The sequence below is a fragment of the Muntiacus reevesi genome, chromosome 10, assembly GCF_963930625.1.
Source record: "Muntiacus reevesi chromosome 10, mMunRee1.1, whole genome shotgun sequence".
In the NCBI taxonomy this organism is placed as follows: Eukaryota; Metazoa; Chordata; class Mammalia; order Artiodactyla; family Cervidae; genus Muntiacus; species Muntiacus reevesi.
This window is the reverse complement of record NC_089258.1, coordinates 16904711-16922674: the sequence shown is the minus strand read 5'-3', so window position 1 is coordinate 16922674 and position 17964 is coordinate 16904711. Positions and strand designations below refer to the sequence as shown.

The 17964-nt window shown below is 42.2% G+C and overlaps 1 protein-coding gene across 2 annotated transcripts in view; it reads right to left on the bottom strand.

The window, feature by feature from the left end:
* Positions 1-17964, bottom strand: part of FAM120A (family with sequence similarity 120 member A) — a 115793-nt gene that overhangs the window by 62247 nt on the left and 35582 nt on the right. For both annotated transcript variants that reach the window (XM_065901533.1, XM_065901534.1), the window contains exons 4-5: positions 9445-9573; positions 8595-8691 (exon numbers count right to left, since the gene is read on the bottom strand). In XM_065901533.1, the coding sequence (XP_065757605.1) occupies positions 8595-8691; positions 9445-9573 (226 nt within the window). The remainder of the gene's footprint in view (positions 1-8594; positions 8692-9444; positions 9574-17964) is intronic.

Sequence of the window (17964 nt, the reverse complement as noted above, 5' to 3'; positions counted from 1 at the left end):
CTTCCCTTGCTTTCCTGTGTTCCAACCACATTCTTGTTTCTTCTACATCCTGTCCTCCACCTCAGAACCTTTACACATTCTGTCTCCTCTGTATGGATTCTTTCTCTCTATTATAATCTTGCTAAATTCCCACTTCACACTCAAACCTCACCTAAACATTAATTTAATTGAACAGAACCAAACACTGGTTTAATCAAGTATTGTTTTAACCAGGCTGGTATTCCTTGACTGTCTTGTTACATTCCTGTATGATTCCTCATCTCAGTCATCTAAAAGGACAACAATGACATCTGTCCTGTCTACTACCTTGTTCAACACTCAGCACAGTGCCTGGTAGGAAGTAAACATATCAAGCAGCTTATCTACTCTTTTTAAAAAAATTATTATAGACTATTTTTTGAGGAGTTATATTTTATAGAAAACATAAGCAAAGTACACACCTTGCATTACTATGGTACATTTGTTACAACTGATGATCCAATATTGATATATTCAGTTCAGTTCAGTTCAGTTGCTCAGTCGTGTCCAACTCTTTGTGACCCCATGAACCATAGCACACCAGGCCTCCCTGTCTATCACCAACTCCTGGAGTCCACCCAAACCCATGTCCATTGACTCGATGATGCCATCCAACCATCTCATCCTCTGTCGACCCCTTCTCCTCCTGCTCTCAGTCTTTCCCAGCATCAGAGTCTTTTCCAATGAGTCAGCTCTTCGCATGAGGTAGCCAAAGTATTAGAGTTTCAGCTTCAACATCAGTCCTTCAAATGAATACCCAGGACTAATCTCCTTTAGGATGGACTGGTTGGATCTCCTTGCAGTCCAAGGGACTCTCAAGAGTCTTCTTCAACACCACAGTTCAAAAGCATCAATTCTTCGGCGCTCAGCTTTCTTTATAGTCCAACTCTCACAACCATACATGACTACTGGAAAAACCACAGCCTTAACTAAATTGACCTTTGTTGGCAAAGTAATGTCTCTGCTTTTTTAATATGCTGTTTAGGTTGGTCATAACTTTTCTTCCAAGGAGCAAGTGTCTTTTAATCTCATGGCTGCAGTCACCATCTGCAGTGATTTTGGAGCCCAAGAAAATAAAGTCTGTCACTGTTTCCTCTGTTTCCCCATCTATTTGCCATGAAGTGATGAGACCAGATGCCATGATCCTAGTTTTCTGTATGTTGAGCTTTAAGCCAACTTTTTCACTCTTCTCTTTCACTTTCACCAAGAGGCTCTTTAGTTCTTCTTTGCGTTTCTGCCATAAGGGTGGTGTCATCTCCATATCTGAGGTTACTGATATTTCTCCCGGCAATCTTGATTCCAGCTTGTGCTTCTTCCAGCCCAGCGTTTCTCATGATGTACTCTGCATATAAGTTAAATAAGCAGGGTGACAATACACAGCCTTGACGTCCTCCTTTTCCTATTTGGAATCAGTCTGTTGTTCCATGTCCAGTTCTAACTGTTGCTTCCTGACCTGCATACAGATTTCTCAGGAGGCAGGTCAGGTGGTCTGGTATTCCCATCTCTTGAAGAATTTTCCAGTTTGTTATGATCCACACAGTCAAAGGCTTTGGCACAGTCAATAAAGCAGAAATAGATGTTTTTCTGGAACTCTTGTGCTATTTCGATGATCCAACAGATGTTGGCAATTTGATCTTTGGTTCCTCTGCCTTTTCTAAATCCAGCTTGACCATCTGGAGGTTCACGGTTCATGCACTGTTGAAGCCTGGCTTAGATACATTGCTATTAACTAAAGTCTATAGTTCACATTAGATTTCCTCTTTGTGGTGTGCATTCTGTGGGTTTGGACAAATTTACAATGACATAACTAAAGCATTACATTTTCACTGCTCCAAATACTCCATGCTTTGCCTATTCACTCCTCTCTCACCCTCCAACCCTGGAACTCCTGACTATCTTACTGTGTCCATAGCTTTGTCTTTCCCAGAATGTCACAGTTGGAATCAAACAGTATATCGCCTTTCAGATTAGCTTCTTTCAATGTATATTTAAGGTTTTTCCATGTCTTTTCAAGGCTAAATAGCCAATCTCTTTTCAGCACTAGATAATAATAGCCCGTTGTCTGGATATAGCAGTTTATTTATCCATTCACCTAGTTAAGGATATCCTAGTTACTTCCATGTCTTGGCAACTATGAATAAAGCTGCTATAAACATTTACGTGCAGGTTTCTGTGTGAACATCAGTATTCAGCTCCTTTGGGTAAATACCATGCAGCAGGATTACTGGATCTTATGGTAAGAGTATGTTCGGGTTTGTAAGAAACTGCCACCATGTCTTCAGAGTGGCTTTACCTTCATATTGTATTCCTACCAGCTAGGAGTGAGGATCTCTGTGTCCCACAAGTTCACCAGCATTTGGTGGTGACAGTGTGTGGACTGTGGCTAGTCTAGTAGGTGTGCAGGGATAGCTCATCTGTTTTTTACTGAGGAAGGCCAAAAGGACACACTGCATGCTTTTACTGATGCAGTGGGCCTCTGTATCATTTGCATGGCTTTTCACAAATAGACAAGGATTGGCTCATGCCTACAAAATTCATATGCAAGGACTTGAGGTGGCCTCTAACATTATTTGTTATTTGTTATTCTTTAACTCTGCCAAAGATTCTGGAGCACAGGTTAGGTTTAAGAACTACTTGTTCAATCAGGGAGCCAAATACTACTGACAACTCAATTTTGACATATGTTATTTGTGCTTATATTTAGACTGAGGGTTCTCTGGTGATGGTGGACGTTCAATGCAATGATGGAAAGGGAAAAAGTATACTCATCTCTAGATCCCCAATTCCCAACACAGTGTTTCTGATACAGTAAATGCTTAAAAATTAATATTAATCTCACCTGTAACTTACTTAAAAAAATCTACCTAGTAGATATAATTCATAAATATATAGAATAAATACAGGCGGATATTATATATATCCATTATTATATATACTCTTAACCTATAATACATAATTTCTGGGAGTCCTCAGTATAAACACAGTGTGGACTGGAAAAAGAAAGGGAGTATACATCACGCAGACGAGGCCTCCCAGCAAAGGGACAAGGAGCATGTTCACTTCCTTCTATAAATTCCACACCATCCAGTATGGAGGTCTGAGGTTTTTGTCCTCAATCCTGCAGAAAACTACCTAGACTCAGAAGGAAAAGCATGTAAGACTCAGCAGTCACCTCCCAATGCCAGTCCACATGGATCTGGCCAGGAAGGTTTTTCTTTTGAAAATACAGAATCCTGAAGCCAAATAAGATTCTGAAAACTATTCTGTGGTAGAACCTAAAATTCTAGCCAGATTAAGAACTTGGGATAAAATCAACTCTCCCCATTTTTCTTCTCAGTAGTCATACTCCTGAGCTTCTACAATGATTCTGTAAGATTTTTTTCCAAAACTCTACACATATTCCAGTTTCTAAAATGATTAATAGAGACAGCTTCTAATGAACAAGAAAGTTATGTTCTGCTATGGGTTGTTCGAAATTCTGAGTGTGTTTTCTTGTAGAATAACATAACGAGCTATGATTTGAAAAGACCACTTATGATCAACCTACTGCTTTTAGGAATATTTTCTGTGGAAAATATGTCTTAGGTGCTCATGTGGCATGCCAAGAAAGTATTTCCCTAACTCAAGAAAGCATTTCCCTAACTCTTCAAGGCTTCTGATTGCCATTTCAGTCATCACTCTTCATTTAGAGGATCCCTGCAAAGAAAAAAAAAAAGCAAGAAGGCAAAAGCCAAGGAGGCTTTACAAATAGCTGAAGACAGAAGTGAAAAGCAAGGGAGAAAGGGAAAGGTACATCCATCTAAATGCAGAGTTCCAAAGAATAGCAAGGAGAGACAAGAAGGCCTTCTTCAATGAATAGTGCATAAAAATAGAGGAAAATAACAGAAGAGAAAAGATGAGAAATCTCTTCAGGAAAACTGGAAATATCAAGGGAACATTTCGCCCAAAGATGGGCACAATAAAGGACAGAAATGGTAGAGACCTAGTAGATGCTGAAGAGATCAAGAAGAGATGAAAGGAATACATGGAAGAACTGTACAAAAAAAAAAATCTTAATGAACTCAATAACTATGATGGTGTGGTCTGTCACCCACAGCCAGACATTCTGGAGTGTGAAGTTAAGTGGGTCTTAGGAAGCACTGCTGTCAATAAAGCTAATGGATGTGATGGAATTCCAGTAGAGCTATTCAACACCCTGAAGGATGATGCTATCAACATGCTGCACTCAATATGTCAGCAAATCTGGAAGATCCAGCAGTGACCACAGGACTGGAAAAGGTCAATCCTCATCCCAATTCCCAAGAAGCGTAGTACTAATGTTCAAACCATCAGACAACTGCACTCATCTCCCATGCTAGTAAAGTAAAAATGAAAGTCACTCAGTCCTGTTTGACTCTTTGCAACCCCATGAACTATACAGTTCATGAAATTCTGGAGTGGGTAGCCTTTCCCTTCTCCAGGGGATCTTTCCAACCCAGGTCTCCCGCATTGCAGGTGGATTCTTTACCAGCTAAGCCACCAGGGAAGTCTCATGATAGTGAGGTCATACTTAAAATCTTGCATGCTAGGCTTTAGCATTACACGAACAATGAACTTTCACATGTCCAAGCGGGGTTTAAAAAAGACAGAGGAACCAGAGATCAAATTGTCAACATCCACTGTATCACAGAAAAAGCAAGGGATCACCAGAAAAGCATCTACCTAAAGCCTTTGACTGTGTAGATCATAACAAACTATGGAAAACTCTTAAAGAGATGGGAATACCAAACCATCTTACCTGTCTCCTGAGAAACCTGTATGTGGGTCAAGAAGCAAGTTAAAATTCTGTACGGAACAAACTGATTGGTTCATGATTGAGAAAGGAGTACGACAGGGCTGTCTGCTGTCACTCTGCTTATTTAACCTATTCGCTGAGCACATCATGAGAAATGCCGGGCTGTATGAGTTACAAGCTGGAATCAAGATAGGCAGGAGAAACACCAACAACCTCAGATATGCGGATGACATCACTCTAACAACAGAAAGCGAAATAGAACTAAAGACTCTCTTGTGAAGACGGGGGAGGAGAGTGAAAAAGCCAGCTTAAAACTAAATATTTGAAAAACTAAGATCCCGGCCCCATTACTTCATGGCAAATAGAAGGGTAAAAGGTCAAAGTAGTGACAGATTTCCTTTTTGTGGGCTCTAAAATCACTGCAGATGGTGACTGCAGCCATGAAACTGGAAGACGACCGCTTCTTGGCAGGAAAGCTATGACAAACCTAGACAGTGTGTTGAAAGCAAGGACATCACTTTGCCAACACAGTTCCATACAGTCAAGGTTATGGTCTTTCCAGTGGTCGTGTATGATTGTGAGAGCTGGACCATAAAGAAGGAAGAGCACCAAAGAATTGATGCCTTCAAACTGTGGTCCTAGAGAAGACTCTTGAGAGTCTCCTGGACAGCAAAGAGATCAAACCACTCAATCTTAAGGGAAATCAACCCTGAAAACTCATCCGAAGGACTGATGCTGAAGCTGAAGCTCTAGGATTCCGGCCACCTGGTACAAATAGCCGACTCACTGGAAAAGTTCCTGATGCTGGGAAAGACTGAGGGCAGAAGGAAGAGAAGGCATCAGAGGATGAGACAGCTGGATGGCATTACTGATGCAATGGACATGAACTTAGGTAAACTTCAGGAGATGGTGAAGAACAGGGAGGCCTGGCATGCTACAGACCATGGGGTTGCAAAGAGTCGGTGATTAAACAACAACAGCACATGTAGACAAAAATCAGTGAGCACTATTTCCAGATACTTTTGTTTCTTTATACTTACCAGAAAAATAAAAAAAAAATAGGAGTGATTTTTACATTTATCTGATTCTGCTGGTTCTGCTTGAAATAAACCTTCCTTCCCAATCTTGCCTCACCCTCTCTCAAGGTCAGTATATGGTCATACACTGAACTCTACACTGCCCCAAAGTATCTGTGCCTGTGCTTTGTTAAGTCCCTTGCTGTACAATTAAGCTTATTGCAATAGTCAGAAGCAAAAGGAAATGCTTTATAGAAGGATGTTGTAGGTGGTTATCACCTACATTAACCTGCTTGAGAACATCACTCTAAATATCCCCAGTTCTTTACCAATTACACCACTGTTCTTCATAAACCACTGAGTGAAAGTGAAAGAGAATTTTAAGAGTATTAACTTCTTTTATAAAATACTTACCCCATAATGTCCTTTGATGATTTAATAAGAACAAGAAAGCACTTTATAGAACAGCAAATATTTTTAAGAAGCTCAAATTTAAACCTAATTTAAAACTCATCTTCCTCTTCAGAACATCTTTCAAACTGTTATCAGCTCAGGTAAATGCCAAATGGTAAGTCAATCTATCATGTCTCTCTCCTTCTCCCATCTATTTTCCTTCTCTAATAAATGCTCTAGTCCCAACTACACGTGCATGCTCAGTCACTTCAGTCATATTCAATTCTGCATAACCCCATGGATGGTAGCCCGTCAGCCTCCTCTGTCCATTGGATTCTCCAGGCAAGAATACTGGAGTGGGTTGCCATTTCCTCCTCCAGGGGATATTTAGAACCCAGGGTCAAATCTGAGTTTCCTATATCTCTTGCACTGGAGGCGGATTCTTTACCAAAATGAGCCACCTGGGAAGCCCGGTCCCAAGTATATTACAATGAATGTTTAAAGCACAACTGTCATATGAGGACTAGAACATCACTACAGATATATGAGGAACCAAGTACGTCTTTGTGTTAACTTCTTTTAGGCTATCTGATCATTCAACATTCAGAGCTTTTGCCAGACATTCTTCCTACAAGAATAAAAATGACAGTATCTGCTTGTAACAAGCACTCATTAAAACACTTTACCTATATTTGCCCTTTTAATATTAACATAAGTATCCCATTTTAATAAAACAGGAAAAACGAAGCCAGGAGACAATGGAAAAGAGATGTCCACAACCTGGCATCAGTACCCCGGCCACTCACCTGTCTCTACAGCATCTATTCCCGTGCCAGCAGTAAAACGCAGCCACTGCAACCTGCCCCTGTTACATCTCACCTTCACTGAAGCGACACGTGGTATCTAGTTCCCCCGCCCAGCGCTCCCTGTCTGCCTTTCCAAGAGTAACCTTAAGTTACATCTAATCATTTCACTTTCCTGATTCAGCAGCTCTTCATGGATTAAGTCATTTGGGCAAATATCTCCCCACTCTTGTAAAGGATGAAGGTGGCAGCTGAGACCCTGGGGTTGTCCATCCCTGGACCCCTGACATTCTTAGGCGTTGGGAGGGCGTGTCTGGATGTGCAGAAAATCACTTGACAGGATGGCCTAGTGGAGCCAAGAAAGGTGACAGTGAAGCCTGGACAACAGAAATGGGAATGCCCTGGGCCCAGGAAGTCAGGAAGAGAGCTCCAGGCCCACAGCCAGTGCCGAGACCCCACAGCAGGAGCCAGTGTGGTACATTTCACCCAGGAAAGAAGGCGGAGCCTGGAGGGTGAGGGGCAGAGGTCAGCAAGAGAAGGAGCTTGATGTGGGGGCAGGAAGCAGGCATGCAGCTGGGAGTTCGTTACAAGCATGAGAGGAACGGAATAGGCTGACTGACATTTTTAAACACTACTCTGACTGCTGGGAAGAAAAGAAACGGCTAGGGACAGGGGGGTGGGTATCCCATGATGGGGAACTGGGTCATCAGATGAAATGGCCTGTACCCTCCTTGATCACATAGCATATTCACTTGTCCACAGTCACAATCCATATGCACTTGTTGTTACCCACGCACGGAGACTGTCATCAAAGGCCAGCACTTACCTGTATCTGTGTCGTCCCCCCCGCCCCCACCAACCACATACACCGCACAGTCACACCGTGCTTAAGTGGGTGAGTGCATACTATGCAAAGGGCACTGTCAGGAACATTTTCAACCACAGGGTTAATATGAAATCAGTTAAAAGTCTCATTGATATAAAATGATATAAAATAAGCACAGCTGCAGCAACAGTTGGCAGGATGATTTCTCATAGCTTTACTGATCTGGAACCTAAAAAATGCAATCAGACTTAGGAAGGAGGTTGCTACTTTAGGGTTAGTGCTTTACAACCTCCCATGCGATATTTACTATCAAGCAGCCTTCAGGCAGTTTACAATTGTTTTTAATTCCCCAATTTCAACTCTCTGAGAGAAATCTGATCTTTTGCCAAAAAAGACAACAAAGAGGAGACATCAATCCACTGTGCTGAAGGCACCTAAAGATGCGGTGGGTCTTCTGTGTCCCTAGTGCACTCTATAAGACCACACCTCACAGACACAGATTTACCCATCACCATTACTGCTAGCCTTGATCCTTATGGCTGCCTCCTTTTCTCTTCCAATCTCTTAAGTCTCAAAAGTTTTCTTTTGCTTTTCAACACTTCCAGAAATTACTACTGAATCTGCCCAGGAAGTTCTGCTAGTACTTATTTGTATAACGATAGAAATCTTATTTCAAAACAATAAACTCACAAGATTATTGACTGAATATTTAAAACTCTTTGGTTAATGCATGGTTAGCATCACAGAGGCCTCGAATTACTTACCTAGGTAATGTGGTGGGTGAAATGCCATAGGCTTGCTAGTCGCTGAATAATATCCAATTGCTCTCTTAAATCGAATAACTTTGTCATCTGTTCTAGACTGAAACAAATGCAGGAAGACTAATTTGTAAATTAGTATGCCACTGGTCATGTGTATATTAATATAATCCAACACATGTATAAGTCTGTAGCCTTTAAAGCTAGAGGAGAGTTTAGAATAAACATTAAAACCTTTAAGGAAAATCAACAGATGATCATTAAAGAAACAAGTCAAACATTAATTCTCTTAGAACACTGTACTTATCAGCGTCTGACATGGCAGTCAGGAGACCCGAGTTCTGGGATGCAGTCCTCCACCTTTTCCTTTGCAAGGTCTCTGACGCTACCTGCAAAGGTTTACTTTCCATCTCTAGTAAAGTGGAGGTACAATTTCAGCTCTTCAGAGACCAAACAGGAAGTCACACAAACTTCATCACTTCCATTAAAGTCCAACCTCCCTTGAATTTCTTACTTTTCAAAAAAGGAAGAAGAAATCCCTGACCATCACCTGGAGGGGTGGACAAATCAGATCCACAATTCTGTCTGCCCATTTGATCCGTCTGTCTTAGTAGAAATCCCACTGAATTATGATGGAGGATCTAGGAGCAGCAGAGGCCTTACTATTTGTCTGCCTCTGTGCAGGCCGGAGGGGAGGCCGGAGAAGAAGCTAGGTGAGGGGCCAGCCCTCCTGGCTGGCACCGAGGCCTGACAGCTGGAAGCACTCCTGGGCATGGCTGGTGTGTGCCTCTCAAGACCCTTCCAAATTCAGCACACACCAGAGCACGAAGCACTACCCAAGAGCTTGCATTTCTACCTGAGAATGCTGGAAAACATCTTTAGCTATGGCGTCCAAGTCCGAGGTATCCTGGATGTTGCGGACATAGTCAGCCACAGCCTTGATCACCACATCGCACGGTGGTAAGACCAGCTGGTGGGCCCGGACCTAAGAAAACAAGCACACATGTCAATACACTAATTCCAAACACAGGGCCCAGAAACTACAGGTAATGCTTTCCTTAGAAGGGCCTGCTTATTATCCATTTGTAAGTTCTCGTCCCTAAGACTTTGAAAGTCTAAGGGTTAAGCCCTGGATCTACCTTTCAACTTTTGAAATACAACTCAGCGGCTTCAACCTGACTATGTTAAAAAGCATCTGACAGCCTTCCATCACTTCAGAGATGTCTGCAACCTGCTCATGTGAGCACAGCAGAAGGCTATACAGCCCCAAGCTCCCGAGTCCACTAAAAGAGCCAAGGTCAGCTCGGAATGGATGGCAAACAGTATCCCTGAGTGCTGAGGGACACATCTGGTGAAAGACACACGGAATAAAGTGTAGGAATATTTTACACTTGACACCAGGAAATGGTAAGTAAGGAAATTTTTTTTTAAAAAGGTTTCTTTTGGACTTTTTCATGAAAACTAAAAAAAAAAAAAAAGAAGAAGAAAGATACCTTGATTTAGCAAAATTAAGGTATGCCCATATTCTTTGAAACAAAGATGAATCACATATGAACTTTGCTTATAAAATTTTTAATTTAATGATTATATAAAATGATGTTTTATGTCCTGTTTAGTCACAGAGATCATCAAGATAAATAAGATGGCAAAAACTTCTAAAGGCCAATGTTGTGGTTTCAGAGCTGTGCACTCCTGCCCGCCACACCTATAAATGTGGTAAGTCACACAGCAGGAGGGAAGAGGTGGGCAGACTGCTAACCTCAGGCCAGGCTGTTACCCTGGATGATGCAGATGGGTCCAATGTCATCACAGATCCTCTAATGTAGAAAGGAAGGCAGAGGAGCAGGTTTCATACATGAGGGAGCGCAGGACCCTATTGGCCATTGATGGCTTTGATGATGGAAGAAGGGTCATGAGCCATAGAATACAGCACCTACAGAAGCTAAAAAGGCAGGAAACACTCTCCCTGGAGCTTCCAGAAGAAACGTGGCCCTCTCACACCTTGCTTTTAGCCCAGTGAGACCCACTTTGGTTGTGATCTCTATAACTGTAAGATTATTAACTCTGTGATGTTTTAAGACACCAAACATAAATAATAGAGGAAAAACTGAAAGAAAAAACAAAAGAAGAAAATCAGAGAAACTCAACATAAACAGAATGGAAGAACCTCTGGAAAAATAAGATACTTACACTATTACAGTATCACACAAATTTTCAAACACACAAGAGTATATTCAATTTCATTTTGGAAAAGCAATCTTTTTGTTAAAACAATGTTTTCCATGTTTGAAAAATGTTAGCTGCTCTGTCTCCTAGAGGGTTTGTCTCCTTGTTCTGGTCAGTGTTTGATAAAGGTCAATCCCATCATAATGAACTCCAGGGAACTAGTAAGATGTCCATAGCTGCGGACCACAAGCACATTCCTAGAAACCCAACTCCCCCTGTATAGAATGAAAAACTATTGACATACACATGCTCCACGGTGAAGAGGTCCCTGGAACAGCACATTCCAGTCAGTCTGGGAGAAATGGAAGTTTTGTCCACTCTCTGTCTTTTGGGGTGTTTAACAGCCCCACAGCCAGGGCAGGGAGGAGGGCCAGCTGCTGGCGGCCCCAGGAATGAGAAGCCAGAAGAGAAACCCTGAGCCCTCCTACCATCAACACTTCACTCTCAGTGAGCACACACTACAGGGAAGGGAACAGCCTGCAATGGCCCCAGACTTGAGGCCCCTGGACACCCCCTTCTCTGGGCCTCAACCTTCTGTCTCTGACTACAGTTCGAGGCTAGCTGGCCTCAGAACACCCCTTGGCAGTCTGAAAGTCTATGGTGACCTCGTTATGCTGCACAGAGTACTGGAAAAGCCAGCCATTGCAGAAAGAGTTTATATAGAGAACAGATGACAACTAGCATAGTGAGAACAAGAGTTTATTAGAAATAAAAATGTCCACAATATGAAAAGGGCTTTTCTCCAGGAGTTGAGAGCTAATGGGGTGGTGCAGGCAGCCTCTCCCAGGGGATGCACAACAGACTGGGCAGCCACACACTGCCCCATCCCACCTCAAATGAAAAGGACAATCTGTTGCTTTTGCTCCTATGGATCTCCTTGTCTTCTCTACTCCTACCTTCTACAACACTAAGGCTATATAATCCTTGAAGTGAACAGATCCTGTCATTAGAGGGCCCCTGAATCCTTCTGAGCGGCTAATTTAACACCACCGTCAACTGTATCCTTTATAATTTCCCATGGCCCAGACTCTTCCCTCACACCTCATCCCCTCCTCGTTCCCCCAGCTTCATTCCCAATCCAGCCTTCCAAATCTAGCTCAGGGTGAGCAGCCACATCTTCCTCTGAGACTGTTGGTGCTACTGCTCCCAAACTATCTCTTAACTGCTTTTTAAATGAAACTCAGTATGAACACAATTTGCACATAATATCATTGCTGAAGCAGAAGAACTTGACCCACTTCACTGCCATTTGGAAAACAGCAACATGGAAATGATTTTGGCAATTTTGCCAAATTTTGGCAATTTTCAGGAAGAAAACTAGAAACCTGATTCAATCAACATTCACTTGTGAGTAAGGCATTATTCTAGAAACAAGAATATGGAGCAGTTCCCCAGTACTCGACTTCAAGAAGCTCACACTCTCATTGGGGGAAAAAAATGCTGACCAAACTCCAAAAGAGACCTCAGAAGACAGCCTGGAGGAAAATCATGGCCCAGCTGAGGAGGCAGAAAGGTTTCTGCATCCTTTGTGATTCTCAAGGCATAGCCCTGAGATCCAACTGAGCGAAGCCTTGGCGCCCCCAGACCAATGAAAAGAGTTATGTGAGGGGGCTAAGGCAGTTTGTTGTAATAAGCCCTCTAACCATTGCATTACTGAACACACCCTGAAGCCTAGTAGTTTCTAGAAGAGTCAAGAGTAAGGAAAACATTTAAACACTATAATCACAGGTAACTACCAGTGGCTATGCCTTGAGATTCTTGAAAAGTTATGACATGAATCAATATCTTGTACATGCATGCATGCTAGGTCGCTTCAGTCATGTCCAACTCTTTGTGATCCTACGGACCATAGCCCACCAGGCTTCTCTGTTCATGGGCTTCTCCAGGCAAGAACACTGGAGTGGATGACATGCCCTCCTCTACAGGATCTTCCTGACCAAAGGATCGAACCCACATCTCATTCGTGTACTGCATTGGCAGGCAGGTTCTTTACCATTAGCGCCATCAAGCTTGAAAAGAATGTTAAAATGGAATTAATCACACACAAAGCTAAACGAGAGCCCTGCACATGGAAACTGTTATACAGACATACCGAAGACTTCAACAGATTTGAATTTAAAGTGTTAACTGTAAACAATGAAAAGTTCCATCACATGTTGTGAGCAAGGGTCCCCGGAGGCTCTGATGGAAAGGCAGGCAGGCTCGGGTTCCCTCCTGCAGAAGTGTCTGCATCCAGCTGGGGCTGCAAAGTCCTATGACTGAGTTCCTCTAGACTGTATGCCACACACTGCTCTTGGCACGCATCACTTCATTTAATCCACAAAACAACGCTGTGAGGTGCACTCTTAAATGTACTTCCCATTTGACAGAAGCTGAGTAAGGCACCCATAGGAGTCAACAAGGTGAGTAGCTGGGCCTCTACCCGACCCGCAGACCGCACACTTGACCACCACACTCTGGCCTAGTCGTCTCCTAAGTTATGCCTCTTTTAGCATTAAATGTCCTTTTCTGTAAAATGATGGTCGAGAGTAAGCTCCTTATTCTTCTAACATTCTTATTTAGAAAAATTAGAAGTTGGCAACACAACAGTAGCCCTCCCAACTCCCCTCCCCCCCCCCCAAAGAGATCTATGAAATCCAAACTCCTGTTGCTGATGAAAGGAGTTACAGAAAGACTGTCAACAGGGGAGGTATGAGATCAGGCCTGGTGTCAGACATGTGGAGGATGGGCAGGAAGGCAAAGGAACAAAGGAGGGAACATTAGCAGCTCCTGCTCAAACTCAAGCAACAACAGCACAGGTGGCAGAGAAGGCTAGGATGAGCAAGTTGTGAAAGGTCAGATGAGTTAGACCCAGCGAGAGGAAGAATCAAACATAACTCCCAATTTCTAACCAGATGACGACAGGGACAGTGGTATCACTAGCTGAGAAACATAACACAGGAAGACAAAACCATTTAGGCAGGGTGATGACATTTTTAGAAACATCAAATTTGGTGCACAGGTGGAATGCCCAAGTGGAAATGACTTAGTAGGACACACACTGCAGTTCAAGGAAGGGGTCTCAGTGAAGAAGTACACTGGAGAATCATCAACACAGAGATAGTACTTATAGCCTTAAAGGCAAATGAGACATGCCAGAAAGAAAGTGTGAGGATCACAGCAAGGTACAGATGGACCCTAGGGAATGCATATGCAATCAAGGGAAGCCAGCTCACAGGAGAGTCAAGGAAAGGATGCAGAAATAAGGAATACAGAATGAAGTTGGGGTCTTGGAATCAAGGCAGGAATTTCCCAGAGGGGTGAAGAGAACAGGAGAACTGACACTGTCAAATGCTCCAAACAGGTTGAAAATCATTTGACAAATCATTTGTCAAATCCACAGCCTTGGACAAAGACCCTCCTGTGTCTGCTAGAAATAGATGGGGAGGGGCACAGCGGGCAGTGAGGATGGGTTAAGCTGTTGGGGACACTGTGGAAGATTGCCCTTGGAAGATTCGAGGATGAGAAAAGAGAGTTAGGAGAACATGGGAGACTAGACCACATTTACAAACTGAGGATCAAGGACCCAAAGAGGCAGTGTCTACACAGGAGCAAGGAGGTGACCGAATGAGGCAAGGAAGGGCTCCCCGGATGCATTCAGTGACACGGGCTCAACAATGTCAGGATAGTCCAGTCTCAGGCTGGAAAAGGGAAGTAAAGTGAGCCTGGATGAAGAAGAAGGCAAAAAGGGCAACAAGATGCTAAGGACTCTCATCATCCTTAGACGAAGGACCTCTCTATAAACATGATCAATGTTTAAGATAAATATTAAAGAGAATAAAAAGATTAACTGTTGATATTGATAGCTTGATTGAAGTTGGAGACCATAATTTTAAATATCAGTTTTACTGAGATATTTTACTTACAGTAAAATTCACCAATTTTAGGCAGATAATTCACTGAGCTCCGACAAATGCATACGTTAGTGTAACACATGCTCAGTCACTCAATCATGTTCGGCTCTTTGTGACCCCATGGACTGTAGCCTGCCAGGCCCCCTGTGTTCGTGGGATTATCCCGGCAAGAGTACTGCAATGGGTTGCCATTTCCTTCTCCAATTAGAGAAGCTACCACAATTATGATATACAATTTTTCCATCACCTCAAACAGTTTCCTGTTCCCCTTCCCATCATAGCCCTAGGCAACCACTAACCTGCTTTCTAGCACTATACTTTTGCCTTTTCTAGGATTTTACATAAAACCAATTATTTCCTTTGTTTTTGACTCTTCACTGAAGATAATGCTTTAAGATTCATACATACTGTAAGAAACCAGTTGGTCCTTTCTCTGCTATCAGCATTTCACTGTAAGACTGTGCCACAATTTATTCATCCATTCACTAGCTGACTACTGCCTAGTGTCTTTGAGACTAATAGACAAAGTTGCCCGGAGACTCAGACTGAATCATTTGTATGAACAGAGGATTTCATTCTTCATGAGCAAATGTCTAGTAGTGGGATTGCTGGGTTATATGACAGGTGTATGTTTAACTTTGTGAGAAACTTTGTCAGATTGTTTTCAAAGTGACCATTCTGGATTCTGCTTCCCAACAGCCACATCTCAGAGCTGCAGGTGCTGACATGCGCTGACACTTCTCATCATCTGTCTCCTTAATTTTGCCCATTCTAGTGGTCAGTAGCGCAGCTCATGGTGGTTTTAATCTGCATCACCTAATGGCATGGAGCATCTCCTTGTGTGCTTACTGAATATTCTGTAAAATATTTGTTCAAAATTTTGCCCATCTTTTTCTTTGTTGTTGGGTTGTATATCTTATTATTGTGTTGTTCTTTATATATTCTGAATACAAGTCCTCTGGTAAGAATTATATTGTGCAAATAGCTTCTCTCACTGTTGTTGCTTGCTTTGCATTCTTTTAACTAAGAAATCTCTAACTCCAGGTCATAAAGATCTTCTACTTTCTCCTAGAATAATTTTTATATTTTTAACTTTTGCATATGACTATCCAGCTATTATAAAGACTAACCCTTCCCCATTTAGTTACCAGGTTTATTTCTGAACCTGCTCTGTTCCATTGATCTATTCAACACCCTGATGTCAGTACTACACTGAGTTGGTTATTACAGCTTTAAAGTCATACTGAAATTAGGTAACACTAAGTCCTTCAAATTTGTTCTTTCTTTTCAACATCTTTGTTGCTATTCTAGGTGCTTTGCAGTTCCACATGAATTTTAAAACCAGCTTTTCAATTTCCACTTTAAAACAAAGCTTGCTTGGATTTTGATGTGAAAGTGAAGTGAAAGTCATTCAGTCGTGTCTGACTCTTTGCAACCCCATCGACAATAGAGCCCACGGAATTCTCCAAGCCAGAATACTGGAGTGGGTACCTGTTCCCTTCTACAGGGTGGATTTTGATGAGGATGTAGTAAATCTATATAACAGTCTTTTGAACCATAAACACATACATTTCCTCATTTATTTAGATCCTTCTTTAACTTAGATCATAAATGTGCAGTGGCATCCATCAGCTGTGTGGTTCTCAAGATCTTCTCTAGATAGTACCTATCTAGGGTGGAGAAGTCTGCTGGATGGGTGAGATGGAAGAAGGAGCAACAGAAGGGTGATGCTGGTACACCTGGTTCAAGATGACCCATCAAGAGGTCCAGGCCAGCTAGGGAAGAAAGAAACAGTGAGTAAATGGGCAGACAGCCCCAGGGTGGGTGAAAGAACGAAGTGTCAGCTTATGAGACTACTAAAGATAGAAGCAACAGAGACAAAAGGATATTAAGTGTAAGATAGGAATCAGAGCTCTTCTGGGAGAAGACCCAGTGTATGACTCGGCGTAGAAGGCTGCAGTATAGTAGACACCACTGGAGACAAAGAAAGAATATGCAGCCAAGTTATCTGTGGGTAAACTCTAGTACATGACCGTGCCTGAGTCTCTAAAGAGTTATCAAAGGACACCATCATGAAAGTGAAAAGACAACCCACAAAAAGCGAGGAAGTGTTTGCAAATTATGTATCTGATAAGGACTTACATTCCAGAATATATTTTTAAAAAAACAAACTCATATACCCAATAAAAAATTTTTTTCAATGGACAAAAGATATGAATAGATCTTTATCCAAAGAAGGTATACAAATGGACAGTGAGCAAAGGAAGGGTGTTCAACATCATTAGTAATCAGAGAAATGCAAATCAAAACCATATCACATCCACTATGACATATCCACTGTGACAATTAGAAATAAAAGAGACAAGTGTTGGTGAGGACATGGAAAAGTCAGAACCCTCACACATCGCTGGTAAGTGTGAACAGTGTAGCTGCTACGGAAAACGGTACCTCAAAAAGTTAAGCATAGAATTACTAGATGACCAGCAATTCCGGTCCAAGGTATACACCTGAGAGAAATGAAAACATGTCTATACAAACACTTGTACCTGAATATTCACAGCAGCATTACAATAGCCAAACTGTGGCTAACAACTTGAATGTCCATTGACTGATGAACAGATTGAATGTGGTAGGTATACCCACACAACAGATTGTTATTTGGCCATTAAAAAAAATGAAGTACTGATACATGCAGCAATGTGACTGAACCTTGGGGGGAAAAAATGCTCAATGAAAGAAGCCAGACACAAAAGGTCATATAATTCCACTTATATGAAATGTCCAGAAGAGGCAAATTCATAGAGAAAAAAGTAGACTAGTGGTTGTCAAGGGGTGGAGGACGGAGAGAAGTAGGAAGTGACTGCTAGCAGGTGAGGTACTGGGTTTCTTTTCGGGGGAATGAAAGTACTTTAAAATCAGACAGTGATGATAGATGCATAAACTTTGTGAAAGCTAAAAACCGTTGAATTATACATTTTGCGTACATGCTCACTCAGTTGTGCCCGACTTTTTGCAACTTCATGGACTGTAGCCCACTAGGGTCCTCTATTGATGGAGTTTTTCAGGCAAGAATACTGGAGTGAATTGCTACTTGCTTCTCCAGGGGATCTTCCCACCCCAGGGATTGAACCCACGTCTCTTGCATCTCCTGCACTGGCAGGTGGATTCTTTACCACTGAGCCACCTCGGAAGCCCTGAATTGTATTTTAAAGGGGTAAATTTTATGACATGTGATTGTATCTCAATAAAACTGTTAT